We start from the raw sequence: 19,448 nt of genomic DNA, 5'->3' as shown, positions 1-19,448 counted from the left end.
AATAATGACAATTATGATAAATGATGCAAATAAAATAAACTTTTATTTGCATCATTTTTCATAATTGTTTCATTTATATTACTTTAAAATAAATCACCACTGTCATCTGAATCATTTATTGTTGAAATATTGTTGATAAACTCAATCACAGACGAATGAGTTTCAGAGTTTTCGTTAATCTCCGGAGGTAATAACATTTGTAAAGCTTGAGAAGACAAAGATCTGCTAACTTTTGCATGAGATTTTAAAAGTGAAGATATTGCAGGATCTGACGAAACCAGAAGTCTGCAAAAAACGTCATGCATTGTATTTTTTCTGGAATTTTTCCTGGAGAAATCTTCGCGATATTTTTTTAAGTCTTTGTTTCTCGATTCCTGTGCATCCTCAGATAGTTGTCCTATGGGTAGTATTGCTGTTTTTGTTATTAAGGCTCCATGAATAAGTACTTTGTGTACTGTTGTAGGCATGTTGTAACAAGGATACTTTTCAACAAAAAGTAGTGCAGTTTCGGTAGAATAGTTATCGAGTTTGCCTGCGTCTATTGGAAAGCCACTAGATAATACCGGTAAAATTACATGAAACCGATTTATTAGTTCTAAATCCACTCCTAGAATATCAGCAGACACTTGTGAGTTTTTAAAAAATCTTCGAGCTGTATTTCCGTCATTTGTATTACCGCATCCTGGTTTCGGTCGATCAACTATTAACCCTAGCTGCAGCTTAAAAGCATTCTGGATTAACAATTTTTGTTGTAATATTATACTTTTTTCAATGTCAGAACGTGCTTGCCATTTTTTTATTCCAAGTTTATACCCAAGATGCAAAAAACATTCAAAAAAGCGAATCCATGTGTGCAACGTTGATAAACCGTATTCCAATTTTGATTCATCAACTTTTATTTCTTTAACGAAATTGATATTATTGAATTGACTCGAAGTAGCAGAACACAAATAACACCGCATTGTTGATTTCGTCAATGTTATTGCATTGCAAACTTTTCCGTCAATCATTGTCATAACCAATTTATAATGTATTTTAATTTCTATTTCATGTTGAACAATGATGAGAGGAACCAGTGATTTAATTTTATCTTCAATATAGTCTTTTTCATTAATGCTTGTATGGACATTTTCGTGAAGAAATTGAAGTCTGATAGGTCGGCAAAATCGAGTAGATGAGGGTGTCCTATTTTTCCATAGAATAATATCTTGACCTAAAACTGAATTTGTACACAAAAGTTGTAATAGTACAAGTGAAGTCAGAAAAACATTTGCATCTGAGTTTCTTCCATCGGCAAATCTCTGTTTATATTCGCTATGACCGGAACTGCCATCAAACCCCCACTTAAGAATTAAAATAAAATTTGATAAAATACTTACATTCAAGGAGTCAATTACATTTTGTTGAGTTTTTATAATTCTTAAACAAGTGTGATTTAATAAAGATTGCAGTTTTACTTCGGCGCTTATTTCAGTTACCGTTATATCTTCAGGGTAACACATTTTCTTGGCTTCTTTAAGTTTTTCGTAAGATGGTAAAAAAGAAGAGCTATTCGCAATTGCAGTACTTCTTATAATGCAATATTGATGTTTAGAAAGCTTTGCTTCCATTAGTATAGAAAGAGCTGTTTCAGCACATAGTTTAGATGTTTGTGCGACTCGGTGTTGAATTGTGGAAGGTAAATCTTTAACTGTAACTCCGGCATTGCATGCTCCTGAAGCCCGAAGACTCATCTGAGAAGCAAATGCTAACTCGGATGAACTAAATGTCGAACGCATTTCCTCTGTTTTTCGCCGCTTCGTTCGTTCACTAGCTTCATCAAAATTCAAAGGTGGTCGACCAATTGCACTATGGCTTTTTCTCTCTTTATTTCGTGCTTGAACAATCTGAAATTATTTAAATGTTTAGTAAATATAAAAAAGTTTAAAACTTTAATAGAGATAAGCATTAAATAACTTACACAAATATTTGTTGAGGCTTTTAACCAAGTGTCATGTGTCTTCAAAAATATTTTTTTTGTTCGGTTACTACTTTTCCATTTTATTTTTAATTTTGTCAATACATTTTTTAGTTTCTTTTTATCATCTGTTGAAAATTGGAAACAAATTTTTCTTCTTAGACACAACTGTGATTGCAAAATATTAAGCTGGTCATCTAGATCTGAAGATAACTCGTTTTTTAAAATTTCAAAAATTTCAATTCGAGGAATTTGCAAATGATCTTTTTGTGAACCTTAGATATTAATTGAAAATATAATAATTGAAAAAATCATAAAAAAATTATAACTTTACTAAACTAATTAAAAATAAAGTAAAAAGTAATCGATAATATATTATATTATATAAATTCGATATATAAGAGAAAGGTAAAATATACTGTTAATCATATGATTGTATATAGATATAGTTGTTATATTTTTTGAGAAACTGATTTTGTAAAATTCAATAAAACTATACAAAAATCGTCGTAGCTGAGGTAAAAAAGACGTCGTAACCGAGGGGGTTTCTCTCCCCCCCCCCCCCCCCTACACTCTAACTTTGTCAAAATCTCATTCATGTGTGCTACTAATTTTTTTGTAGTTTTATTGCACTTAACAAAGTCAGTTTCTCAAGAAACATAATAACTATATCTATATACAATTTGACTGATTTTGTAAAAAAAATAAAACACCGCCATTTTGTTTACTAAAAAACACGACTAGCACTACACAATATAAGTTAATGAAGTAATAGGCAAAAATAGGTGCCTTTTCTTTTAATCAATCTTTAGAATACACTTTTATGAACAACATCCAAATTATAACTAAGCGGAATCTCGCGGGTTCACTACTTTTTCAATGCTTGAAAAATAGGTTAAAGAAAATAAATAAACTTTATTCTGTACTTTTTTGTTCGCACTTTTCGCATAAAATTTAGAGAAATAATATAAAACATTTTACTAAAATATTATATAAATACCTTGAATAGTATCGTCCATAGTTAGTTTTTTAGTAACGATAAATAACTTTTTTGTAAACGATACTTATTTGACCACATTTTTTTTTTGTTTTTAAAATGCCTATTAAGTGTTTTTAATAACAGATGTTTAACTGCGTAGATTTAGGTAACTTTAAAATTTATACAATTTTTTCTTATACAATTAAATGCAACAGGGCTTTGTTTATGTAGTTTCAAAATAATAAAATCACAATAGTGATTTTTTTTTTTTGACTTTTGGCCAGCTTTTTTGAAAATTAGCCCACTGTGGTATGATGCGAAAAGATAAATTATTATACTAAAATAGAATAGTTAGTTCGAGTATTCTTAAAAATGTTAAGAGATACTTACTTGCAATAAGGAAACAGACAAACTCTCCGATGAATTGCCTGGTGTCGATTTTATCAGGCTAGAGTGAGAATAAAAAAACATAGCAGAGTGAAATGGAATATTACAGTGTGGTGACAATAAGTGATTCAGTAACTTTCATAAGTATTAATCATTGATAAATTGGATTTTAAATTATTTTTAAACAATTTGGCAGTGCAGGAATATTAAGAAGTCACTGATTATCAGATTGATAGTTTTTATTTACAATTTGTTACTTAGTTCTTGTTACAATTTACACCACTAAGTTCTTTAAAGACGTAAAATGAATGAACTTTCAAGAACAATATGATTACTGAACTGGAAAATATTAGAGCTACTAAGGTTTATAAGGTAGCTGTCTATTAGGTAGCGATCTTCTTTTATAAATTTATGCAGTGTTTTTATTAGCTTTTTTTAAAAGAAAAAAAAAAAATGTCTGTAACAATATTTTAAAGGGTAAAATTAGAGATAACCCAACCTCATCCTACCCACACCCCACCCTCATCCCAACCTTGTCTTACCCTCATCTCACCCTCATCCCACCCCATTCCATTTCACCCCACTTCCTTTTTTTAAGAACTGAAACATGCGCATAAAAAGTAGTTGTAGATATCAAACTTTAAAAATTTTTTAAGGTTTACATTTACTTACAATTGAAAAAGATCTCAAACATTCTACAAGTTACACTAACCGATATGGACAAGATAGAAAATGGTTAAATTGTAAGCAAGTCAGTTAATATTCCAAATAAGTGTTTTTTTTTCAGTGGTTTTATATTTATAACACTACAAAAATAAACGTATTTACTTTTCGCCGATATTCTCTCTTATTACGTTTTTCTCAACTTTATTTAAAATACCGACCGGAAAAACCTAATGTACTTTATCAAATCACTACATCATGACTTTTAAAGAATGCTATCAGTTACTGGGCTTCTTTTTTGTACTGGGTAAGTCTTTCTTCCGGTTAATAAAAGATCTCCAGTGCACTTTTAATAGGTCATGAGTGTGCAGAGTGTTTTGTAGGTATGTGAATCCGTGTATTAATTTCTTTCCCTTTGTTTAATCATAACTGTGATACCAATCAGTATCTGTGACTCATGTAGTTTGTAATGAGTAGAAACTACGCATCATGGTATATTGCTTTGTTAGCTCGTTGCGTCAGGCGTGAGGTAAACTAAAATGAACTACTCTTTTGAAAAACATTAGGCTTGTAGTTAAGTGAAGTAAATTGCAGTAATTGCCCAATAAACTTTGTTTCTATCTTTACCATTGTTTTTGTTAAACTTCTATTGCTTAAATAGTTTTGTCGAGTTCTCTCTGTAGAACAGTGGACCATTGTTAATTTTTCAATTACTTGGGCTTCTGTAGTTTTTCGATAACTTTTGAACTCGTAGTTTTTGATACTTTGGATACAATAGGAAATCGAGTATAAATGTCCATTTTTACAAGTAACTTTTCATCGTTTCACATTGGTCCGTGTAAACCTGCAAACTAATCGCACCATGTATCCGTTAGCAATTAAAGGTTCTGGAGAGCTGGTGTCTCCAATCGACTGTAAAGTAATTCACTCGTTTTAAAAAAAATTTACTCGTTTTATGAAAAGTTCATTTTTAAAGTTCCTATTGGAATCCTGAAATACTCTTAAGTTTTTTTTTTTTGAAAATATTTTAACAGAATAAAATTCAAAATAATAAAACTAAAAAGAAGATAGTCTTTTAAAAGAATAGGTTTTAAAAAACCTATTAAGTTGGTTAAAAAGACAATGTGTATTTAAAAAGGCAATTTTTTGAGAAAATTTTTTTCAATTTGGTTAAAAAAAAACCTCCCAGAAGGAGAATGAATAAACTTTTTACGGGAGTTTTAACAGTTACAAGCAAGGTAATATTTTTTATAAAATATCTACTAACTTTAATAAAAAAACTTAGTTTTGTTAAATAAATACTATAATTATATTTTAGAATAATTTATTATTTATTTAATTAATAAAATATTTAAAACTTTTTTAATTAATGTAGTTTAAACTACCTCGTTATCTTACTCGATCTAGACCTCTAAATTCTAATAAAATCGCTCGAAACTCACTTCGATTCTTTTAAACATCGCGTGGCGTTCCGGTAAGTTACAAGGGCAAAGTCTCCTGTGTGTGAAATCTTAGCTTATTTAAACGTAACTACTTAACTAAATTGGCTAATTGCAATCACCTTTTTTATAGTGTAGCGGTTGAGGACGCCAAAATGCAAATTTTCGTAAAGACGCTGACTGGCAAGACCATTACACTTGAGGTGAATAGAATATGCGTTAATGCAAAATAAGCTATAAAATTTTCAGGAGGCCATGTCTATCAGCTTAACTTTGAAGTGAAAAATATAAGTTTCTAGCATTTAATATTTCTTCAGTGAACTTTTTTCAAGGAGCAATCTATGATGACCAAAAGATGACGAGGCTGATTTTAAGTTGATGTCAAATCGAGGCATTTGTCTGAGATGCTCACTGATCTTTAAATCATAAAATATTTTTTCAAAATATCTGGTTTGCAACTTAAGTTTTCAGGACTTATTCTCCATGAAATGCTTTTTTCAAAACATCTGGTTCACAACTTAAGTTTTTTCAAAACATCTGGTTTACAACTTAAGAGTTATTCTTCATGAAATGTTTTTTCTAAATATCTGGTTTACAACTTATGTTTTAAGGAGCCATTCTCCATGAATGAATCTCAGAACAATCTCTGTTTAGTGCACCTTTTAAAAATTTAGATTAATGCCACCCATCCTCAATGATGAAACTTGGAATTACCGGATGAATTAATGATTAAATTTCTGGCTGAATATTCTGAGAGGAACTTGTAAAATAATTTCTTTTATTTTGTATTAGAAGCTTTTTGATTTAAGTTTAAAAAATGTTTTAGGTTGAGGCAGCTGATACCATCGAAAATGTTAAAGCTAAAATTCAAGATAAAGAAGGTATTCCTCCTGACCAGCAAAGACTTATCTTTGCAGGAAAACAGTTGGAAGATGGTAGAACCCTAAGTGACTATAACATTCAAAAGGAATCTACTCTGCACCTTGTGTTGAGACTGAGAGGTGGTGGTAAAAAAAGAAAGAAGAAGAACTACACAACACCCAAAAAAATCAAGCATAAAAGAAAGAAGGTAATTTGTACTTCCAGTAATTTTTATGATGCCACATGATGCTAACTTAAATGTACCTTGATATTTATGAAGATAAAATGTCTTCCTTAGACTGATGGCATATTCTCTATTTGTTTGCTTAACTAAATGTCAATGGCCATATGATGAATTTTATTCTATATTCGCAGTTTCCACTGATGAGATGTAAAATTTTTTTGATGTTTCATGTCCTTCCTTAGATGTCTGATGGCCATAATTTTTTCACTAACTTAACTTGTGCTTTAAGATATAGCTTAACCATATGATGAATTTTATTCTATATTCGCAGTTTCCACTGATGAGATGTTTTATTTCATTGATGGCAATTTGTCCTTCCTTAGATGTCTGATGGTTAAGCCACACAATAAATAGTATTAAGTTCTATCTATGTAAATACTTTAAAACCGTTATCTTTTATTTTAGGTCAAGCTTGCTGTTCTGAAATACTACAAAGTTGATGAAAATGGAAAAATTACTCGATTAAGACGTGATTGTCCTAGTGAATCTTGTGGAGCTGGTGTTTTCATGGCACAACATTTTGATAGACAGTACTGTGGCAAGTGTTGTTTAACATATGCCTTCACTAAGCCTGGTGAAGCAGCAAAATAAAAAAATTTCTCAATTAAATTGTCTATTTCTTTTTTTGATTAAGTTAAGAATCAGCATTTATAATTAGATATCTTCAAATGAAAGTGATGTTGATCTAAATCATGTTTTGTGTAAAGTTCTTTAAAATTCTTCAAGACATCAATTATAGCAATGTTATAATTAAAGGAGCAATGGTAAGGCATGAATTATTGAAATGTATATTCAGAGGACTGTTGGCTAGAGTAAGAGTTATGATAACTGAAGTTGGCATTATAGTTTCATTTACATTTCAACTTGGTAAGTCAATTTCAAGATTTTAACAGCTGTCATTGTTACTAATCATTTTAATATTTACTCTTCAAGGAAAAGTAATTAGTAAAATGATTAGTAAAATACTATTTACTCTTCAAGGCGTTCTTTGGAAAACAGTCTTAATTTTTAGCCTTTTTGGAAAAGCATCTGATGGAAAATCGATAAGGTCAATGAGTTTCACTAAAGAATACAGTCAAGTCCTAATGTTGAACTTTCAATGCCCTTTTGGAAGTAAAAAAATTAGTCAAGACTGCGTTAAATTTTGACCAGAAACTGACAATCTATAGGGAAACTATCAATCAACTTGTGACATTCGTGTATAACTAACGAAAACCCTAGTTTCATGCTTATTGCATCGATCTTGGCTGTTAATCCATCTACTGAAGCGAAATGCTTCATTATTTAGCTCAAGTTTTAAATTCAGTGATAGGTGTACGGTACAACCCTTGGCTGTGAGAAATGTTGTAGGGTCAGTTCTCACTCATCCCTTTATCAACGGGAAAGGATGGGGGGAAAAAAAAGGATTTGGATCGGATGGGATTTATTAATTTCCTTTTGCTCTGGTCAAACCTGCTTCACTTAAACTTTTACTCTTAAATGATATCTAAATCATATAATGGTAGTGTTACCGATTCTTAGGCAGAAAAACTATTTGTAATTACTGTATTATTTTAAAATCAAAAGTATAAAAAAAGTGTGTGGGTCAGAAAATTATTTAGAGAAAGAAAATCAAAAGGAGCATTCAGGTTATTTACTAAAGATATGCAACTTTTCGATGACGAACACTTTAGAATGTCACCTACAAAGTATGAACATTTCTTAAGTCTAATCGCACCAGCGATAACAAAATCTTCCCTCAGACGTGAAACAATTGAAGTGAGTGAACGATTAATGGTCTTTTTCAGATACATTTTTGTTTCGAATAAGTCTGACTTCCATAGGAAGAATAATAAACGAACTTCTATTGCTATATGGACTATTTTGCTGGCTAAGGAATAATATATTCTTTAGCCAGCAAAATAGTCTAAATAGCTATCCAAAAAATGAAAATGAATGGAGATCTATAGCAAACGAGTTCGAGAAGAAATGAAACTTCTCCACTTGCATAGGGGGTATAGATAGGAAACAAGTAGTCATACAAGCTCTTTCAAGATCAGGCTCGATCTACTTTAATTATAAAAAATCTCACTCTGTTGTTTTGATGGCTATTTGTGATGCAAACTATGAATTCAGACTTGCTGGCATTGGTGATACTGATAGAAACAGTGATGGTTGTCTATTTGGAAATAGTAAAATGGGAATTGCTTCGAATCAAAATTCATACATATCCTAGAGTCTTGGAACATATGGCAATTTTATGCTTGAACCAATAGGTTCTTTGTATTGTTTTTTGTATTTTGGCAGCAAGATGCAGAATTTTTTGTAAACCAATTATTGCAAAAGAAAAAGTTGTTATTAATGCGACTAAAGCTGCAACTGCTCTCCCCAACTACCTTATGCATGGTCTTTAGTTTGAACCATTAAGTCAATATTGCCCTTCAAAGTTTGTTAATTATGAAACATCCCCTGGTTTGCAAGCTGGATAATGGTAATATTTCGGATTACCAACAAATAACACTATTACAAAAACAATTTGGCTCAAATAATTATACTTGTGTTGCAAAAGCAGTGAGAGAATTATTTCGAGACTTCTTTAATTCTCCTCAAGGACAGGTTCCATGGCAATATGATATGGTTACTCATATTCAAAATACATTTGATCAAAGATTAAGTCCTTTTTCCTTTTTATTCACACACACACACACACACACACACACACACACACACACACACACACACACACACACACACACACACACACACACACACACACACACACACACACACATTTATATATATGTATATGACCTTTAAACAGCATTATTTAATGAATAATATTTTTAAAAATTTTGATGTGCTGTTTCTACGATCGCAACTTTTTGCTGTATTTTACAAACTTTTTAATGTTAATAGTCATGCTTAAGTTTTTTTATGCTCTTACAGCTAATAAATGGAAATTAGTTAAATATTATCATTCCCCCCTCCCTCTAATAGAGAAAGAAATTAACTCTAATAAAGAAAACGTTAGGTGTGCTATTTCTGTGACCACCATTAATAATATTCATCTAATAGTATTCTTACAACTTCTATTTAGTACTAATTTCTATACAAGTTTAGTTATTTTACTCATTTTCAGTTAAAAAATATTTTTCAGACGAACATAGATCACTTTATACTTCTAAAACATTTTATTAATTAAATTTTGCATTTTTTCTTTAGTAGCACTCAACATTTTTAAAACATATTAACCCAAATGACCGTGAAATACTTGATTACCACGTTGAGCTTAATCTGTGTTGTAGTATATTGGAGATTTTAAATAGCCTTTTAACTCATTAGGGGGTTGTAAACCATAACTTTCAAAATAATACTTTTCGTTTTTTTTTTACAACAAGCTACCCAGAGTGTACTTTTATAAAAAGTCTAAATTAAAAATACCACACTTTTTTCTGGCCTTTTTTTGATAATGTATCTTTGGCTCATCTAAAACTTTTTGTTTTGAGATCCTTAGCTGCTTTATAAAGGTCGATGTTAGAGAGGTTTGTTATCTAGTATAATGTTACCAATATTTCTTTTTCTTTTACGTACAACTTTTTAGAAAATTAAGTACATATAAAATGAACATTAAACGATATTCGTGGAATGATTCTTTAAACGTCAAAATAATTAACTATTACCTAGAAGTATTAGAGGCCCAGAAAGCACACAACGTTGAAACAACGTTGAAACAACGTTGAAACAACGTTGAAACAACGTTGAAACAACGTTGAAACAACGTTGAAACAACGTTGAAACAACGTTGAAACAACGTTGAAACAACGTTGAAACAACGTTGAAACAACGTTGAAACAACGTTGAAATAACGTTATTTCAACGTTGTTTCAACGTTGTGTGCTTGCTGGGGGGCAAATGTTTTTTGTAAAAAGTCTTTTTCAGCCAGATTATCTCATGATAAAAAAAGCATTTGTGAAGAAATTTACCAAAAGTGACAATATCTAAATTTTTTGATAATAAAAAAGCAATAATACAAACAGGTTTCTTGTTTTCATCTGTTTCTTCATTTATTGAAGTAGCAGCAAAAGAAAATGAGCAACAATGAAATTTTGAATGTAATTTCTTTGATTCCGGAGCAGAACTTCCAGATCCTAGAGAATTATCATCAAGTCTTGGCATTTTTGATTGAGCTATTAGAGGTCCTTTCAGCCCTAAAAATAACAGTTTAATTTAATTTCAGCTAACCAGTCTAAATAACAGTTGCGTGAAAAAAATTGAAACCGGAACTAACCTTTGCAAATTGCTTTTGGGACATTATTGTGTTGCGTCCGCTAAACTTTTTAAAATCGTAGAAATTTCAGAAACTAATTCTACTTTTTGAAATTTTTACAATTCTACTCAAATACTTTTTAACAACTTTAGTTTAACTTTTCGATGGGTTAATATTCTCTTATTAGCTTTAGTACCATACAAATTTATGGCAAAGAAAAATAAGAGTTTGAAAAAAGTATATTTGACAACCATAACCATTTTTTTTGACGTTAAATAATCTTTAATTAAATCTTTACATTGTTTTAGTTAATAGTCTTTTATTAAGTGGTAAGCAGTTAATTGATCAATCTGAATCTCAAAGGGACTTAAAAGCTAAATAAATGACAAATGGCATGTCGAATGGGACGTGTGTGGTCCATAAGCTATTATTAACAACAGTAGCTGTAACATTTTACGTTATTTTACTTTACTTAAATCTAATTGTGTCTCTCTGGAATTACTTTTTTTTAAATAGTAAGAAATATTGGATTTTTGAAAGGGTTATTTATTTTGTTCCCCTCAAATGATTCTTATCCCATATTTAATTGTTTTTTATTTAATTGTAAGCTTGTATTTCAAAGTACTTCGTGGGTTTTTATTCTTTGTGTTCACACAAACTTGTTTTGCAGTATACAAGTTACATATGAAAAACTCTGCTTTGAATCTAAAATCTACCAAGTGACTTTATTTAGAGGGAGAGGGCAGGTTGCATGTACATACATCCACTTAAGCAATCGGAGGAGGAAGTCTGACCAAAAGTTTCATATGCCTTAGGGTGATGACAAATCTTCTTTAACTTGAGGGAAAACTTAGTTTGCTTTTTGTTTGATTTTATGTTCTGTTTTTGAGCTCAAAAAAATTGTAATTTTGTCACTTACTATCTTGGTTTTCAATTAAGCACAACTTTACCCATTAATAACAATTCTGCTTATTCTTCTAAAGAGAATAAATACACGCTCTCATTTTGTAATAAAAATAAATGCGAGGCTTTTTTTTTTTTTAAATACATTTATTTTAACTTCTAAGTTGATTTTTATATCCTTTTTCTTATTCTAATTTTTAAGTTCAAACAAACTTCCCAGCAAGACAAACTTGACTCGAGTAGGTGAGAATCTAGAAGAAGATGCCTATACAATTTTACGATGGAGGAGAGTTAGGCAAGTCATTCTTGTTTAACTTGTCAGCACGTAATTTAATTCTGCTTTTGAGATTTTTCAATTTTCCGCAGTTTTTAACTTGAGTAGATTTCTTGAATTTATTTTGCATATTAAAATATTGCGGCAAAATATCATTTTATTTGAAATTCTGGACGGGACGGGAAAAGATTTTTAGAGAGAAAGTCTGGTTAGGGTATTGACACAAGAGCGCACTATGATCATATACATATTTGGGAAATTTCATTCCTAAGTAAGTTTTTTTCAGAAAAATAAATTTGAATTAATATCAAAAGTCATGTTATCTTTGGGTTACCTTATGTTTAAAGGTTTTTAATTTTGATTACTTAACACGTGAGTTTGTTAATTGCGTTGTAATTAACAAACACACATAATGTCAAAAAAAAGTTAAGGCACAATATTATGTAATTTTAAAAGGTATAAATAATACAAATAAGTTTCATTTGTTTGACAATATATACAATAATATATTTATTTCGGTTTTTCAAAAATGTGACTGTCTAATAAGTAACAAATATGCCTTTTTTTTATTAAATTAATGCTAAAAAAAATATCCAATTAGAGATTAGAATATAACAACTACAAAAAACTACTTTTTTTTACAGCTGTTATATTCCAATCATATAATAACATAAAGCCAAATTTCTGTTTGTTGCACTACTTCCTTGAAGCATATAAACCTTAATTATTTCGGTCCCAATGTCCCAAAAGTAACAATTTTAATACAACTTATGAATAATTTTTTTTTTTGTTCATTTAGACCAAAAATAATGACTAAAACTAATACTGAAAAACAAAATAAAGGGAGACGGTTGAATCCTACATTAGTAAGAAGAAAAAAATGAAGAATGTGTTAAGAAGCACTAAAAAAAAAAGGAAAGGGGGAGGGGGAAACTTAAAAAATTACCAAAAGACAAAAGTCAAACCTGATTAGAAAGTAAGATTGAAGAAAGGAACAAAAAAAAAAAAAAGTGGAGAAAAGCAACTTTGAATAAAATTAATCAAACTCTTTGCCATAGGTAACTTTAGGTACATATTCTTTGTCAAGAGCTGCAAGTAAATAGTAACTAAAATTATCCCTTCAAAGCAAAGGGCAGTTATTCTAAAATTAGCTAAAATGCAAAATTGGAGAAAATTTAAACGAATTTAGAGGAGCAGCTTCATTAAATGAATTATTCAATTAAAAAGGTTTTGAATTTTATAAAAATGATGGGGTTAGCCATATCGCGAGGCTAGAATTATTTTGTTCTATCTCCTATTTTAAAAGTTGGGAGAAAATGAGTTATTAATTTTAGTAAGTAATGATTGCTTTCAAAATACGCTCTATTTTAGAAATTTTTTTATAAACAATTTGTTTAAACATAAATTATTTAAAGCATAAGTTATCATTTCTTTAAAAATTAAAGCTAAAATTTTAAGTCATTTTTACTTAAAGAAAAAAATCAAAAACTTTCTCTCGACGTTTAAACTTGGAGATAGAACAAAATAATTCTAACCTCGCGACATGTCTTAGGGAAAAAAAAAGATAACAGAAGTAACAGCAAAAACGTTTTTTAATACTTAAAAAAGACACATACAGAAGAATTAAGGAGACTCTTGTCTTGTTTATCTCAGAAAATGAAAATGTTAAGGTTAGTAGAAGTCAGTTTACAAGCTAAAAGCCTTTACATATTTTTGTTGGTTAATAAACGCCAGCTAATTTATGCACATAAATTTATCATCAAAATACTTGCACAGAAAAAGCTTTCTGATTACTGTACAAAAATAGATGTAAATTGCAGACTTTTCCTTCAATCCCAAGATGGCCCAGCAAAAAAAGAGATACTTGTAGTAATAGTGATACTAAAATATTGTAAAGTGGAAGCAGTGGCAAGATGAGTATTAAAAAATAAAGCAAACAGCTCGAAGTTCTTCAGCGGTGCCTTTGTACAGTCATCTGTGCTTACTAAAGTCTAGTTTTTTAACTCATAGTTTTACTAAATGGCAATAGCGCAAAAATTTAAGACCCGGCAAAAGTAGCACAAAGAAGGTGAGTAGAATAGCAATGCTACAAATGGATGACGCAGAAAATTTAAGAAATTTTTTTCAAGAGAAGATTCAAAATGCACACTAAAATCAACAGCAGGTAACTATTTTTACATCTGTGGCTTGATATCAAAATCTGAAATACTGTCGCTCAATTGTTGATCATTGTACTACTCGTGATCACAAAGAAATATTAGTAAATCTTTACATGATGATTAAAAGTCTATCAAAAGATATTTCTGTGTTAAGAAAATTTTGGAAAAATAGTTCATTAAGCCGATTCAAGAGCAGATTTATCATAGCAGGTACTCAAAAACTCCAAAAAGTATACGGGATTGCCATCAAAATTATAGAGCAACTAGTCATGGAAAGGAATCTATAAATGGCTCAGGAGCAGCTGTAAAAATTGCTTTTAATCAGGTTTTAATGAGAAAGGCTGTTGGTATCTTGAAAACTTCATCCTGAAGATGTATAGAAGTTATTTAGATAGTTCTTCAATTTTAAAATGTCTGTTTGTTATGGTTTTTAATAAGCCACGTCCCGTAAGTAAGGATTTTTTCTGTCCCGTAAGCAAAGCTCACTTATTTGATTTATAATGCAGAGATAAGTTGTTAAAACTTTTAATCGATTAATTTTATATCAAACGAAAACTACTTGATTAAATTTGAGGTGCTCGTTTTTTTAGATTAAATAATTTCTTCGAAGTATTCAAATGAAAACAACATGTTTAACGTGGGGTTTTTTTGAGTCCTGTAATAATACAATAAATAGTATGATACAATAAATACAAATAACACAATATATACAATTTTTATAATACAATATAATGAAGTATAATTTTAAAACAATAGTTGAAAGAATTAAAAGTTTACATTGAAGCAAGTAAATGATTTCGGGATGATGTATACTTAAATGAACATCTAATCTTTTAAAATAAAATAAAAACTAAAAGTGTGACATTAAAAAAATTGAAATATCCCGTAAGTGACGGTGGAACCGCCGATTTGAACATGAGGGTAATAAGTCCATCTTATAGATAATAACTTTTTGTTTGTGTCTTATATAATTGTTAAATAAATCTTAAATAATTATTTGTTTGTCTAGTAATGATTTTTTAGTTGTCTCTTCACGTATACACAGCTGGTGGTATTAAATAAGATAATGGACAATTCATCAGAGAAAATAACATTTTGGTTGATTACTGATTAGGCGTTACCAAATAAGTCGATTTTCGACGGACACCATATATAATTTCTACCATATATAATTTTTGTTAACAGTGTGAAAAATAAGCTGATTTTCAACGGCCACATTATACACTTGATAGAATAGAAAGTAAGTCGATTTTCGACAGGCACATTATTATACTTAATAGAATAGAAAAGCTAATTTACTGTAAAAAGTCAATGTTATAGGATTGAAACAATATTTAAAACATTTTGATTCCGAAATGATAATATTTATATCCCAATATATCATAATTTGGATGTATAGAAATTCTATAAGTAAACCAATCAACGCACCCTATTTCGATTAAAATGTATATATATATATATATGTATTGACTTTTATCAAATGATTACGTATTTTGAAGTAAATCGTTTTCAGATCCTTTTTATAAAAAAAAAAAGAGTAGGTTTTCGGTAAAAAGTTGTGTGGTATTTAAAAGTTTCTTTTAGATAAAATTCGAATGGTACTACCTAAATAAAATACTAAAGAAACGTTTATTTTTTAAAAAAAAATTACTTTCGAAAGTTAATATTTACCATTGTTTGGCTTCCCCTCACTTAAAAGTTAATTGTAGTTTTTAATAACCGGAGATTTCAGCATTTTGTAATTTTTATATAGAAATTTAATTACAGTATTGTTTACATTATTTACAGTAATTAACTTTTGACAGTATAAGCTTTAAAAAAATTATTATGGGAACGAGAAAATTCACCGTCGTTTCTCCTCCGAATTTGTTCAGTAAAATTTCAGCAAATCAATTTTTAGTTTCTTTTTATATTGTTGCATATGCAAAACCAAATCACGTTTTTCACGAATAATCTTTGGTTTATATATTTGACAAACGTTTGAAATATTGTTCTGTTGCATCACAATCAACAAAATAACTTACGAAGAGGGAAAAATAAATTAATAACTAGACAAGTGGCTACAAAAGTACGACCGGCTGCATTTGTTCGGGATGAAAGACGTATTTTTTAAACTCAGACTTTTCTAATACAATATGAATTTGATATTTCCTGGTACTGAATAATTTTTTCATGACAAAAAGCACTTGTTGATCAAAAATGAAAAGAAGTCTCATTTATAGTGTTGAAAATCATTGAATGGGGTTTTACTTTTTCTGACCCCCCCCCCCCCCCCCTAACGGCTCTGTTTAAGCATTTGCATTTAAAAACCTTTTTCAATAACTATTTTTTCTTTAAAACTCTCAACCTCGAATATAAAAATTTCAACCTATTATAAATATCTACATTACATTTTAATATTTTATAAACATTGATAATATTGTGTTAGTATTGTTTGCATAGCAACCCCGTTGCGATATTGAATTCCAGTTTTGAATTCGGATGCACGCCATAAGAAAATTGACGGTTGTGTAATGCAACGGAACAATTTGTTACGTAAAAAGTAAAGAACCCTTACGATGCATTCGTAAGTTGCATACAGTTTTAAAAAGTTAGATGGGAAAAACTCTTTGAAAATGTTTTAACTCGATAACCTGAAAATAAATGGTTTTTGCATTCTTATTTGGTAAGGTAAATCTTATTAAATATGTTGCGGAAAAAAATAATATACTACGGTTTAGACTAAGTTAAGACTTTTCATAAGTTTTGATTTGTTTTTAAATATAAAAAAGGGTCAAATTTATAAAAAAAGTTAACTCAGCCATATTAAATTATTACCATTCATTGTTTTTTACAAAAAAAAAACAAAAAAACAAACACGCGCTGTTTAAATTGCTTAGTAAAATGAATGCTAATGAAAATAATTTATTTCCAATAATACAAATCTTTTTATTGTTCAAAGTATTGCTGCTCGTCATACACGGAGTAGTTATGCAAGAGACATGTGAATGCAAGAACAACGGCATTTGCAATTTAAATGGATCTTGCAGTTGCAGCCCTGGCTATTATGGTATTACTTGTAGCAACTGTAAGTGGTCGGTTAGATTTTTGCACTAATATTTTTTATCAATTTAACTAATTTAAAAAAAAAAGCATCAACAAAAAATTTGCTTCACAGACGCATTTACCTACAAAGTCCAGTATTTCTCAACTCCAACCGACGTTCAGCGTGTTCTAAATGAGCTGAAGGTGAAACTTGCCAATTATTCAATAACTGATGCTGTTCGCATCGATCCTGGAAATATTGTTAAATTGGTATTTTATGAAGTTATTTCAGATAAAGACTTGGAAAACATAAGAAAAACTTCTGAAATTGGAGGAAAAATAGAAGCTATTTCTGATTACAATGAATGTACAGAAGGAAAACAGTCATGCTATTCTGATACTGAATGCACAAACACAATCGGTTCATTTCAATGCATTCAAAGCGGTAAAATTCAAGTTCATACACTTTTTACTATTAACACCAAATTTAACCCCAAATTTAAAGGAATTCTGTTCGACAAACTCAATCCCTTTTCTGGAATTAAGGCTTTTTTTATCCTGGTTTACACTTGGATTTTTACTTTTCTTTTTTTATCAGTTAAAAGACCTAGATTCTTTAAAATGGTTTTGTTACAAAATCCTCCCCTGGAATTTATTTATTACAAGTTTTCTACTTTAGAAAAAAACAATCCATTAATTTATCTTTGGATTGGTGCAGTGTGTGCTATTTTCATTTTAATGATCTCCTTCATCGTGTGTATTCGATGGAGAAAGAAAAAAAAAATGTGAGTTGTAATTCCCGCTTTTTTTTTTTATAAAGATTACCCCCGTTATATATGCGTAATGAGTTTTTTATAAAGATTGCTATTAATATTTTCATATTTTATCAAAAAGAAGTGTAAAGCAGTTGCTTTTTACAAGTAAAAACTATTTTTCTGTCAGGAAAAAAGAAGAGGCAAAGCGCGCTCAGCAACTGGAGCGTAAGATAAGAAGCAACAGTGCTTTGGCAGCTGTTAACATCCACGCTGCTGCAAGTCCTGCTCTCCGAAAAGGACCTGGCTCAGTGTTTGGAGAGAGCATTACCTCAAATCAACCGCTTAGCTTGAACGGAGTAAATGCCGACGCTTCATCGATATATTCTTACAATTCAAGAAATTTTGTGGGACTCGATTCAGATCAAAATAGATACAGACTCAGTATACCAGTATTAGATAGCTATCCGTCTTCTTATTCGAATTTCGGTTACGATAGAACTTCTAGTGTTTCTCGCATGTCAAGCGGTGATGCAATTTCTTATAGGTTATCAAATAACGAAATTAATCCACACCTATCACAGTCGGCTGAAATTGCAAATTCCACGGAAAGAAGAGAGCAAACAAATATCTACCCTTAAGTACAATTTTAACTAAGTGAATCAAATATTTTCTCATTAAGACCTTTCAAGAAAGATAAATAAGATACTCTAGAATTCCACTCAAACAGAATTTATTAGCAATTTATGCGCGAGGAACCGATTTCTATATACACAAGAATAGCTTTCACCTCTTTTGAACGTTTGTTAAATATGTGCTTAGTTAAAGGCTCTGTTACACAGATCAGATAAAGGACAAAATCTTCTTTAGTAAAAACCACCAAACCAGTTGCTGACTGTGGTGATAGCTGTGGGAACATTCTTTTAAGTTAGTTGCAAATATTTTATAATTTTATCTAAGTAGAGAATGAGTAGTTTCAATTTAGTTTTATAATAAAAAAATTATGTAAAATCTAAACATAAAGAAAACAAAAACCTTCATAAGTACTTGAAGAAGGTTTTGCGATTCAATTCAACACTCACACAATTTTCTTCATTTGATTGTTTGTTATATAAAAAACAAAAGAAATTATAGAAGAAACGAAGCTGAACCTCTATCATTTTTTGGTGAGGTCTTTCAAATGAGCGTTTTACCTTTAAACCTGCCATACTAGAATGCATTTTTAGGGGTAAGAGACATTTTCTGTTTCTAAAAAAATAGTAAATGCAAAATCCACGAATTTACATAAAAGAATTCAATTCTTATTTTTCGAGGAAAAACTCGAGAAAAACAACTTTAGAAAACTTTGATCAAAACAAAAATAATATGAAAATTGATAAATTACAAAACACCTCAAAAAATGGTAATCTTGTTTATAAATAGGGTTAATTCACTTCCTCTTATTTAAATATGATTAGATTGAGGTTCTTTATAAACAAAACTAGGACATGAAAAGGAAAAAGGGGATTTTTACAAAAGGCTTTGTATGACTTATCTGTATCAATTTCAACTAACTGTATT

The 19,448-nt window shown here is 29.9% G+C and overlaps 3 protein-coding genes across 3 annotated transcripts; 2 read left to right on the top strand and 1 right to left on the bottom strand.

The window, feature by feature from the left end:
• Positions 1–83: 83 nt before the first annotated feature.
• LOC149889473 (uncharacterized) lies at positions 84–2,976 on the bottom strand. Its single transcript, XM_090085124.1, has 3 exons — positions 2,958–2,976; positions 1,961–2,232; positions 84–1,886 (listed from the first exon to the last, which is right to left on the bottom strand). The coding sequence occupies exons 1-3, from the start codon at positions 2,974–2,976 to the stop codon at positions 84–86; spliced, it is 2,094 nt and encodes a 697-aa protein (XP_089941250.1).
• Positions 2,977–5,406: 2,430 nt separating this feature from the next.
• On the top strand, positions 5,407–7,139 carry LOC145183781 (ubiquitin-ribosomal protein eS31 fusion protein). The gene is made up of 4 exons (XM_080059237.2): positions 5,407–5,460; positions 5,559–5,628; positions 6,252–6,494; positions 6,936–7,139. The coding sequence occupies exons 2-4, from the start codon at positions 5,581–5,583 to the stop codon at positions 7,119–7,121; spliced, it is 477 nt and encodes a 158-aa protein (XP_079915363.1). The 5' UTR covers positions 5,407–5,460; positions 5,559–5,580; the 3' UTR covers positions 7,122–7,139.
• A 9,523-nt stretch (positions 7,140–16,662) lies between these two features.
• Positions 16,663–19,032, top strand: LOC145182975 (uncharacterized). The gene is made up of 5 exons (XM_080058268.2): positions 16,663–16,777; positions 17,054–17,179; positions 17,270–17,581; positions 17,816–17,921; positions 18,079–19,032. The coding sequence occupies exons 1-5, from the start codon at positions 16,756–16,758 to the stop codon at positions 18,527–18,529; spliced, it is 1,017 nt and encodes a 338-aa protein (XP_079914394.2). The 5' UTR covers positions 16,663–16,755; the 3' UTR covers positions 18,530–19,032.
• The last annotated feature ends 416 nt before the right edge of the window (positions 19,033–19,448 follow it).

This window comes from Hydra viridissima, unplaced genomic scaffold (genome assembly GCF_058129835.1).
Source record: "Hydra viridissima isolate aposymbiotic clone 2 unplaced genomic scaffold, HvirCarnegie_v1 scaffold_4, whole genome shotgun sequence".
Lineage (NCBI taxonomy): Eukaryota > Metazoa > Cnidaria > Hydrozoa > Anthoathecata > Hydridae > Hydra > Hydra viridissima.
This window is presented reverse-complemented; position numbering and strand designations above follow the sequence as displayed.